The following is an 11,300-nucleotide window of genomic DNA, read 5'->3' on the forward strand; positions in this document are numbered from 1 at the left end:
ATCACCAGCACTTTATGACACAGTATACGACGATAACTTAATTGTTTTATCCATGAGGTTCAAAATTGAAGTAACAATTGCGTAGAAAACCAAGATGAAATTGACAAAGTGAATATGTATGATACTTCTCTGTGACCATTACTGTTTTAATTTAGGTGAGACGGCAAGCAATAATACTGTTTCATTGTCCATAATTTCAGGACAAAGTAATGAACTGAGTTTTTCTTATTCCAGCGATATATAAATCCATCCAGAGAACAACTTTTACCTGAACCTCTACAGCCGCCATATTACCAGCCCCCATACACACTAGTCATGGAAATTACTGGCGTCCTTCTACATCCAGAATGGACAGTAAGTACCATGTGTCATGTTCTAGAAACAGGATACTGTAAAATTTGTTATTTCCACCGAGGTTTAATTTTATAATTTTAATAGGTCGACTATAAGAATGGTTATTTCTCAAATTTTCTTTTGCACTTGTTCCTTAAATACCTCATAAATCATGAAATAATACACGTAGAAGAAATTGTCAAAGAATGCACTCGTGTAATTCATTGAGAAACCCCTTCTGGTATTTTTAGCCCACCATCATCAGATGGTGGGCTATTCAAATCGCCCTGTGTCCGTGGTCCGTGGTCCGTGGTCCGTGGTCCGTCCGTCCCTCCGTCCGTAAACAATTCTTGTTATCGCTATTTCTCAGAAAGTACTGAAGGGATCTTTCTCAAATTTCATATATAGGTTCCCCTTGGTGCCTAGTTAGGCATATTGCATTTTGAGACCAATCGGAAAACAACATGGCCGACAGGCAGCCATCTTGGACTTTGACAATTGAAGTTTGTTATCGCTATTTCTCAGAAAGTACTGAAGGGATCTTTCTCAAATTTCATATGTAGGTTCCTCTTGGTGCCTTGTTATGCATATTGCATTTTGAGACCGATCGAAAAACAACATGGCCGACAGGTAGCCATCTTGGATTTTGACAATTGAAACTTGTTATCGCTATTTCTCAGAAACTAATGAAGGGATCTTTCTGAAATTTCATATGTAGGTTTCCCTTGGTGCCTAGTTATGCATATTGCATTTTGAGACTAATTGGAAAACAATATGGCCAACAGGCAGCCATCTTAGATTTTGACAATTGAAACTTGTTATCGCTATTTCTAAGAAAGTACTGAAGGGATCTTTCTCCAATTTCATATGTAGGTTCCCCTTGGTGCCTAGTTATGCATATTGCATTTTGAGACCAATCGGAAAACAACATGGCCGACAGGCAGCCATCTTGGATTTTGACAATTGAAGTTTGTTATCGCTATTTTACAGAAGGTACTGAAGGGATCTTTCTCAAATTTCATATGTAGGTTCCCCTTGGTCCCTGGTATTGCATTTTGGGATCAATCCGAAAACAACATGGCCGACAGACAGCCATTATCGCTAAATCTTATATATAGGTTCCCCTTGTTTGAAAAGTACTAGAGGGCTGTTTCTGAATTTACACAGATTAGTAAGACTAAGCATACTTGCCAACTTTTTAAAATTATCATGGGGGAGAAAGTGCGTGAGCGACATTTTTGACCAGAAAACACATTTCACGCGTGACACATTTAACAAACAAAAACTAAGGGGAGATAATTTGCTATTGGAAAATAAATTCCTTGCATGATCATGCACTTAAGCTTCCTTCCCTCACTGAAAAAAAGGGGGAAAAAATTTATTTCAAGCTTGGCCAATGATCTTTTTTATTCAAGTTTGGAAAGATAATTATATAAGCAACAAGTTACAAAAAAATAGCAACAAAATTACATCATTTTTAATTATTTCTGGAAATTATTTAACTCACTGTCCACTCTAAATAAAAGTATTTACTTAAATATTTTATGAAAATTATGTTGTTAGATAGATGTCAGTCAATTAAATGCAAATTATCACAATGATATCACTTTCTATCAAGCTTTCTCTCCAGCAGTAAACTTCAAAAGAAAATACCTTAAATGTCACAATAAATATCTAGAGTACAATATAATATCTGAATGAAATTTCAAATGTTTCCTTTGGATTACAACAAAGGCAATACCCGGTAATACAAAAAAAAAAAAAAAAAAAAGGCTGTACTAGCAGTTAAGTCTCTGCTTATTGACACTAAGTATGCTGCTGATACGGTGATTGAAACGACGTTACCTACCGGCAATCAGGCCTTCGGTCTATATGGTCGTTATTGTGAATTTATTTCCTTGTGCTAATTATCTTAAGATCAGCCAATGTTTAAATGTAGTTAACATTTCAATAAGTAATCTGTCAAATTTGATACTCCGTTGATAACATTGCCAGTGTTGTTTTCATTTTTTTCTGTCCGAGATATACTGTCAAGTAGAGGTCGTTTATGCGCTTGACATCAAAGGCAGTATACGAAGCCATTTACAAGCGTTTAATCAACCATGACTGATCTGCTACAAAACCATCACCACGCGTCCTCAGCTTAATTGGTTTTAATTAATTGTTTATTTATCGGGGTATTGTCATCCTTGCGGTCAGTGAAGTGTCAGAATTTCGTTACGGTCTGTGAGCAGGTCAGTTAACTGACCAATGCCCCACACATATGTCTTTCACCAGCCAGCAAGCGTTACCTGTCATAGGCCTAAGTGAATCTAACAAGATGAATAGGGGCTCCATACGGGGTTATCAAGACATATTCTCCAAAATCGGGAGAATACACTATGTTTTATCTATACGATCGGGAGACGGGGCAGGGAGTCTGGAATCGGGAAATTCCCGACTAAATCGGGAAAGTTAATTTGGCAAGTATGACTAAGAGGAAGGGAAAAGTAGAGAAAAGATCAATCTGACATGGAACCTATAAAGATCATTCAATGGTGGGCGCCAAGATCCCTCTGGGATCTCTTGTTTTACATTTAGAGTAAGATAAAAAAAAAAATGGTATATTTTAATACCTGATTTGTGATACATACTTTTTTCGATACACTTTCCAATTTTAATTTATTTAAATTTACCATTAGGTAATAGAAATTATTTAGGAGTAAATCTGCCATGAAATCATAAAAAGAAGAACTATTTATCTTAAGGGGGATGCTTTAATTGTGAAAACATGGAATGTTACACATAGTGATTACAGTAGATTTATAAGATATGAATTAACTGATCTAATTTCCACCAGATTATTGTGAATTTGGTGTCTGGTATGGTATAACGAACCCTTGGATAGGGAAAATGAGATTATTGGAACAAAGCTTATTTACATCTACACCAACTATACTTATTTTATAAGCATATACCAGATCCTGTTTTATCAAAGCTTCTTAACTAAAGTAAACTGAAAGTTTGGGGAATTTGGCTTGAATATGAAATAATTTCTACAGTTAAGAATGAGGCCCATCAACAGACCCGGGTCATTAAGCCCAAAAAAAGTCCTGATTAAATTTAAATTGCTGCAATATTAATGTTACATATTAATTAATTCTGATGAGAATAATTGGACTTTAGACATCAGGATGTCTCTTTTTAATTTGTAATATGTTCATTTGATTTCAGTATGAGACTGGATGGCGATTTAAAAAGAGACCGGGTGTCGATTATTTCTTCTCCAAAGTTTGTCCGCCCCTGTTTGAGGTTGTAATATTTACATCAGAAGGTGGAATGGTAAGTATTTGGCGATGGCCTTGATTCTAGTTATTGCGTGGGCTTTCTTTGGTCTTTTTGGGCCAAATATTCTGTCCTTTTCTATGGCCGAGTGGTTAAGGTGTCCCGACACTTGATCACTAGCCCTCCACCTCTGGGTTGCGAGTTCGAAACCTACGTGGGGCATGCGCAGTTGCCAGGTACTGACTGTAGGCTGGTGGTTTTTCTCCGGGTACTCCGGCTTTCCTCCATCTCCAAAACCTGGCACGTCCTTAAATGACCCTGGCTGTTAATAGGACGTTAAACAAACCAAACCAAACCTTTTCAATTCTCAGTTTCGAATCTTAAAAATTTTTGAACAGTTCAAGGTATTTTTTCTCACCTCACAGTATGCCCACTGTCTTCTGGATCGGGCAGTTTCCGGTTTTCTGCGCTGTAATTAGTATAGCCCAAAACCATCATGGTGGTGGAAGTGCTTTCATGGAGTTACTGTTTAGAATTGAAATTTATTTAAATCACATATTTTGGAAACATTTTGGGTTCCATGTAACTGAAACAACTGGTGTTAAAGTTATTTTATTGATTATTTCATTTTGCGAAATAAATGTATCCTGATACGTATTGTATCATGACACAAGTATCGCAATACCTATCATATCGTAAGGGAAGCATACACAAGTATCTCGATACCTATCATATCGTAAGGGAAGCATACACAAGTATCGCGATACCTATCATATCGTAAGGGAAGCAGCAACAAGTATCGCGATACCTATCATATCGTAAGGGAAGCAGCAACAAGTAGTGTAGTTCATGGGATAGAGCAAGGACGTCTGTCTGTTTGTCTCTCTAACTGGAGGGTGTACTGGTAAATAAAGGGATAGAGCAAGGACGTCTGTCTGTTTGTCTCTCTATCTGGAGGGTTTACTGGTAAACAAAAGGAATGAGCCCAAACTTGTGTATGACGGTGGCGTTATTGAAAATGTCATTGATTTTGATTGAAGGTCATTTGTTTATCATTTGAAATATAAATTTCTTGTCCAGATGATTATTTAACAGCCCATATAAAAGTTAGAACATTTCAAATTTTAACCTTTGTCCACCAAATTTAGTCTACACCTCTGCAGTAAAATAATAATTTCATATAAAGATTTACCACATAAAAAGAAACATTATACAACCTTAAAAATGTATGTAAATTCAGATTCTGAATAAATATTTTATAAAATGTGTATCTGGTATAAGATGTTTATCTGGTATAAAATGTTTATCTGGTATAAAATGTTTATCTAGTATAAAATGTTTATCTGGTATAAAATGTTTATCTGGTATAAAATGTTTATCTAGTATAAAATGTTTATCTGGTATAAATTGTTTATCTGGTATAAGATGTTTATCTAGTATAAATTGTTTATCTGGTATAAAATGTTTATCTGGTATAAAATGTTTTTCTGGTATAAATTGTTTATCTGGTATAAAATGTTTATCTGGTATAAAATGTTTATCTGGTATAAATTGTTTATCTGGTATAAATTGTTTATCTGGTATAAGATGTTTATCTAGTATAAATTGTTTATCTGGTATAAAATGTTTATCTGGTATAAAATGTTTATCTGGTATATTCTATAATTTGTTGATTTTGTAGAACGCTGATCCACTTGTGAACAACTTAGATCCTCATGGAGCTGTCATGTATCGTCTATATCGGGACTCCACCAAATATGTCAATGGTCATCATGTCAAGGTGAGCTGGAGGTCATGTTGCACTAAAGTGACCTTTCAAACTGAAAGTTGTAAGGACAAATCCTATGTAGATGTTTCCTGATTAATAGATTTCAGCTTTTCCTCGTTGTGAATGACTTCTACTCTATATTGTATAGTAGTACACTCACAAGATGTCAACACTGTTGTGTTTTTTAGGCTCAACAATCGGCTATATACTACTATCTATTCCTATTCATATAACTTATGTATAACGGATATCAGCTAGATTATCTACCATTAATATTATCCAAGGACATTCCAAAATAAAAATATCCCAGAAATATTGTAATTCAGCTGTCTGTAGCACAGATTTAGTGTAATTTTATTTGAATATGAAGTTGAATGCAAAATAATTGATATATTTTTCTCAAAACGGACTATTTTACGACCATATCATTGTAATGTTGAGGAAAATCGACCTTGGGTATACCTAGTGTAGTGTATCAGCCTTACATTATAAAGTAACTTTTTAAAGTTTGTGTACATTACAGCCCATTTACATTATCTTGTATCTATAAAATGTTGTACCATTTACATATAATAGCAACATCCAATTTAATAGCCTGTCAGATTTAATAACATAGGCATTAGCAGAGAGAATTAATGTCAACATTATGATGGTGAGATGTAAGAGTTATTTCCCCTTAATCATAGAGATAGATATGGGGTTGGTTGTTCTAACTCGAAATCAATTAAATGATTGCAAAATATACGCAAAAATATAGATTTACATAGAGATTCCTGAAAAAGTGAAAGTACATTAAGCTCACAAAAAAACTTTATGTGACTAGCTTGGTATTTAATGAGAAAATCATAAGCCTCTTTACCGGAGTAAACCGATAGTTGGCACTTAAATTTTAGATTACTTTTATAAAACCTAAACAACACACAATGTTATTTTTATAGGAACCTTAAAACAGATTTTACAAAAAGTTTGATATCTGCATCTCTACTGCAGTATATGGTTCTTGTTTCCATAAAGAAATCATATTATTTAAAAAAAATGATTAAACGTGCTACTCACACGATTAGGTACATTAAAAAAACCCATACTACATTTTATTTCATGGTGTTTCTTTTATAAGTCATTAATGATACACCATATTTTCAAAAGAAAAAAGGCAAAATATTTTTTGTTCCTATCATGTAGATTTGAACTGAATTTTTTTTAAACTTTTTTATTCAGACAAGATGTAGTTTATACATTACAAGTATTGTCCTCTCGCAGGAGGACTTTCTCGCGTCATTCATCTTTCTCCACATTCATTCTGTTTTCATGCATCCTTACACTCTCTAATACATGTATTTATACATAACGTTAGTTGAACATAAATGCATACATGTAGACAGTAAATAAATAAATAAATATATAAATGAATGAATAAACTATATTTCAATGAATAAATAGGTAGGGTAAGTCAGGAGTTTGGTATATTTATTTTCTTTAAAAAAAAAATGGAAAGTGTACTGTTTTTTATCTGGAATTAGAATGCTTTTTGTGATAAGATAACCTAAATTTAGGTTTTACTTGATGTAAGCTATGGACCGCATGGTTTTGTGTCGAGCTGGATTCGTATGAATTGAAAATTTAACCCTTTTTTCCAGACTTCCAAGTCTCTTGTTAAGTAGGTTGAACTAGTACTTTCTAGATTCCAAGTTAGGGAGTAATTAAAGATACATCCAGTTTTGTCTACATCTTTCATTACCAGTACATTGAGTTGCTTGAGTGAGGTTGAAGTTGAAGGCCAGAGTGCCTATGTAACAGGAAAATGTTTTCATTTCATAATAATGTTTTTTATGTATACAAATCGAATCAGTTCCTGTATATCTATGTTTATTTTGATTAAGTAACAGGATTAGTATATATTTCACCCAAATTATTTTGAGAAAATTGAAAAATCATGCACAAAAAAAACTGAAAGTTCAGTATTGTGTGTTAAATAAAACTATTGAGACTCCCCCGCCCCCTCCCCTGGGTGATTGAGATTTTGTAATTTGAATGCAAAAAATAAATAAATAAAGCAACAACATATTGTGCTTATGTGTCTCCATATGTTCTGAGCACGTATGTATTTATCTCCCTTTAGGACCTGTCCTACCTGAACCGCGACCTTTCCAAGGTCATCATGATAGACTGCAATGAAAAGTCATTCCAGTTTCATGCTAGAAATGGCCTCAAGCTTAAGAAGTGGACTGGAGATAATGACGACAAAACACTTATAGACCTCGCTAACTTTTTACAAGGTAAGACTTTTTTTATCAAATCTAGATTTTCTGATAAATATTGGGGAAAAAAGAGAAGATGTTGCAGTGTCAGCTGATTTCAATAGGATAAGGTTTACATGTGACATTTTGAGCCTCACCAGACATATTCAGTCTATGCACCAAGCAGAATCACAAACTTGTACCAAGTCTACCAGTGTCTACTTATATATGGACTATCTAACCTTGTGTACTTATATATGGACTATCTAACCTTGTGTACTTATATATGGACTATCTAACCTTGTGTACTTATATATGGACTATCTAACCTTGTGTACTTATATATGGACTATCTAACCTTGTGTACTTATATATGGACTATCTAACCTTGTGTACTTATATATGGACTATCTAACCTTGTGTACTTATATATGGACTATCTAACCTTGTGTACTTATATATGGACTATCTAACCTTGTGTACTTATATATGGACTATCTAACCTTGTGTACTTATATATGGACTATCTAACCTTGTGTACTTATATATGGACTATCTAACCTTGTGTACTTATATATGGACTATCTAATCTCTGTACTTATATATGGACTATCTAATCTCTGTACTTATATATGGACTAACTAACCTTGTGTACTTATATATGGACTATCTAACCTTGTGTACTTATATATAGACTATCTAACCTTGTGTACTTATATATGGACTATCTAACCTTGTGTACTTTTATATGGACTATCTAATCTCTGTACTTATATATGGACTATCTAATCTCTGTACTTATATATGGACTAACTAACCTTGTGTACTTATATATGGACTATCTAACCTTGTGTACTTATATATGGACTATCTAACCTTGTGTACTTATATATGGACTATCTAACCTTGTGTACTTATATATGGACTATCTAACCTTGTGTACTTATATATGGACTATCTAACCTTGTCTACTTATATATGGACTATCTAACCTTCTGTACTTATATATGGACTATCTAATCTCTGTACTTATATATGGACTATCTAACCTTCTGTACCGCATGGTGGGTAGCGATACGATTCGTATCGCGATACAGGGGTCACGATATATAAGTAGCTCATGACCTATCAGATATCTAGTATTCTATTGTACAGTAGTCATGTTTGTGTTTGTGGAATTTCCAGAATATTTCAGTCTTTGTCTACATTTGTTACAAAAACTTCGGTTTTGTCCTTTTCCACAAAGGGGTTCTTGAATTTAGATAATTCGGATTTGAAAGAATATTAACAATCACCTTTAAAAGCCTTTAGGATGGAGGTGTGTGTAGTAGGATGGAGGTGTGTGTAGTGGGATGGAGGTGTGTGTAGTAGGATGGAGGTGTGTGTAGTGGGATGGAGGTGTGTGTAGTGGGATGGAGGTGTGTGTAGTGGGATGGAGGTGTGTGTAGTGGGATGGAGGTGTGTGTAGTAGGATGGAGGTGTGTGTAGTAGGATGGAGGTGTGTGTAGTGGGATGGAGGTGTGTGTAGTGGGATGGAGGTGTGTGTTGTAGGCGCGGTGTTTTGTAGTGCTGGAGTTGTGTGTAGTGGATGGGGTGTGTGTATTCTGCATGGAGGTGTGTGTAGTGGGATGGCGGTATGTTCGTGGCTCAGCTGTGTGTGTAGTCGGCTGGCGGTGTGTGTCGTTGGGTGGGGTTGTGTTGTCGGCTCGCGGTGTGTGTCGTGGGCTGGCGGTGTGTGTCTGGCTGGAGGTTGTGTCGTGGGCTGGCGGTGTGTGTCGTGGCTGGCGGTGTGTGTCGTCGGCTGGCGGTGTGTGTTCGTCGGCTGGCGGTTGTGTCTTCTGCTGGGGGTGTGTGTCTGGGCTGGCGGTGTCTGTTTTTCGGCTGGCGGTGTGTGTCTTCGGCTGGCGGGTGTTTGTCTTCGGCTGCCGGTGTGTCTCGTGGGCTGGCGGTGTGTGTCGTCGGCTGGCGGTGTGTGTCGTGGGCTGCCGGTGTGTCTCGTGGGCTGGCGGTGTTGTGTCTTCTGCCTTGCGGTGTGTGTCTTCGGCTGGCGTGTGTGTCTTCGGCTGCCGGTGTGTCTCGTGGGCTGGCGGGAGTGTGTCATTCTGCTTGCGGTGTGTGTCTTCGGCTGGCGGTGTGTGTCTTCGGCTGCGGTGTGTGTCTTCGGCTGGCGGTGTCATGTCGTCGGCTGGCGGTAGTTGTGTCGTGGGCTGGCGGTGTGTGTCGTGGGCTGGCGTGTGGTGTTGTGGGCTGGCTGTGTGTGTTGTCGGCTGGCTGTCTGTCTCGGCTGGCAGGTGTGTGGTGGTCGGCTGCGGTGTGTGTCGTCGGGCTGGCGGTGCTGTCGTGGGCTGGACGGTGTGTTGTCGTTGGGCGGGCGGGTGTGTCCGTGGTCGTGGAGTTGTCTGTCGTGGGCTGGAGTGTGGTGTCGTGGCTGGCGGGGTGTGTCGTAGAGATGGCGGTGTGTGGTCGTTCGGCTGGCGGTTTTGTTTCTGTGGGTGTGGTGTCGTGGGTGGCGGTGTTGTTTGTGGGGGTCTGTCGTGGGCTTGCGTGTGTTGGGGGGCGTTTGTGGGCTGGGTGGTGTTGGCGGCGGTGTGTGTCTGGTGGGGTGTGTCGTGCGCTGCGGTGTTTGTCGTGCGCTGGGTGTTTGGGTGGGGTGTGTTCTGGCTGGCGGTTGGGCGTGCGCTGGCGGTTCTTCTGGCTGGCGTTGTGTCGTCGGCTGGACGGTGTGTGTGCTGGCGGTGGTTTCGTCTGCTGGCTGTGTGTCTTCTGCTGCGGTTTGTCTTGGGCTGGGGGTTTTGTTTTTGCTGGCTGTTTGTCTTCTCTGGCGTGTTGTGTGTGGCGTTTGTGTCGGTGGGTGTGTGTTCGGCTGGCGTGTTGTGTCGTGGTCGCGTTGTGTCGTCGCGGCTGTGTGTGTGTCGGCGGGTCTTTGTGTCGTCGGCGGGTGTGTCGTGGGCTGGCGTGTGTGTCTGGCTGCGGTGTTGTGTCGGCTGGAGGGTGGATTCGGGGCTGGCGGGTGTCGTAGCTGGGGTGTGTGGTGGGCTGGTGTTTTGTCTTGGCTGGGCGGTGTTTCGTCGGGGGGCGGTGTGTGTCGGGGCTGCGGTTGTTGTCGTGGCTGGCGTGTGTTCGTGGCTGGGGTTGATTGGGACTGGGGTGTCCCTGGGATGGCGGTTTTGCGTCGGCTGGGGTGTCTCTGGCTGCTTTTTATTGGTGGGGTTGTGTCGGTCTGGCGGTGTGTGTCGCCTGGGGGTTTTTTTTTCCTTTTTTCCGGGGGGGTTTTTTTTCTTTTTCCCCCTTTTTTTTTTTCTTTTTTTCCTTCTTTTTCTTTTGGCTTTTTCTTTCTCGGGTTTTCTTCCCCTCTTTTTTTTTTTTTTTTTTTGGGGTTGCTTTTTTTTCTTTGGGGGGGGGTGTTTTTTTTTCTTTTCTGCTTTTTTTTTCGTTCTTTTTTCTTTTCTCTTTTTTGCTGGGGGTTTTTTTTCTTTTTTTCCTGGGGGTGGCGGTTTGTGGGGGTGGGTGGTTTGTGTGCGGGGGGGTTTGGGGGTGTTTTTTTTTTTTTTCCCCCCCCGTGGGGGATGGGTGGTGGGTTTTTCGTGGGCTTTGGCCGGGTGTTTTTCTGGTCTTGGGCCTGGGGGTTTCGGGTGGGGGGGGTGTCCGGGGGGGTTTTTGGTGGGGTTTTTGTGGGGGTTTTTCTGGGGGGGGGGTGT

The 11,300-nt window shown here is 39.2% G+C and overlaps 2 protein-coding genes across 2 annotated transcripts; one reads left to right on the top strand and one right to left on the bottom strand.

Moving 5' to 3' along the window:
* Positions 1-219: 219 nt before the first annotated feature.
* On the top strand, positions 220-8,858 carry LOC117319885 (mitochondrial import inner membrane translocase subunit TIM50-like; the record flags this gene model as incomplete). Its single annotated transcript, XM_033874599.1, has 5 exons — positions 220-354; positions 3,547-3,654; positions 5,279-5,377; positions 7,485-7,641; positions 8,788-8,858. Coding segments are annotated over 5 exons (570 nt in total), but the record flags the coding sequence as incomplete, so codon positions are not given.
* A 51-nt stretch (positions 8,859-8,909) lies between these two features.
* LOC117319886 (mucin-6-like) lies at positions 8,910-10,822 on the bottom strand (the record flags this gene model as incomplete). The annotated part of the gene is made up of 1 exon (XM_033874600.1): positions 8,910-10,822. A coding segment is annotated over one exon (1,913 nt), but the record flags the coding sequence as incomplete, so codon positions are not given.
* Positions 10,823-11,300: the final 478 nt, after the last annotated feature.

Source organism: Pecten maximus, unplaced genomic scaffold, assembly GCF_902652985.1.
Source record: "Pecten maximus unplaced genomic scaffold, xPecMax1.1, whole genome shotgun sequence".
Classification (NCBI taxonomy): domain Eukaryota; kingdom Metazoa; phylum Mollusca; class Bivalvia; order Pectinida; family Pectinidae; genus Pecten; species Pecten maximus.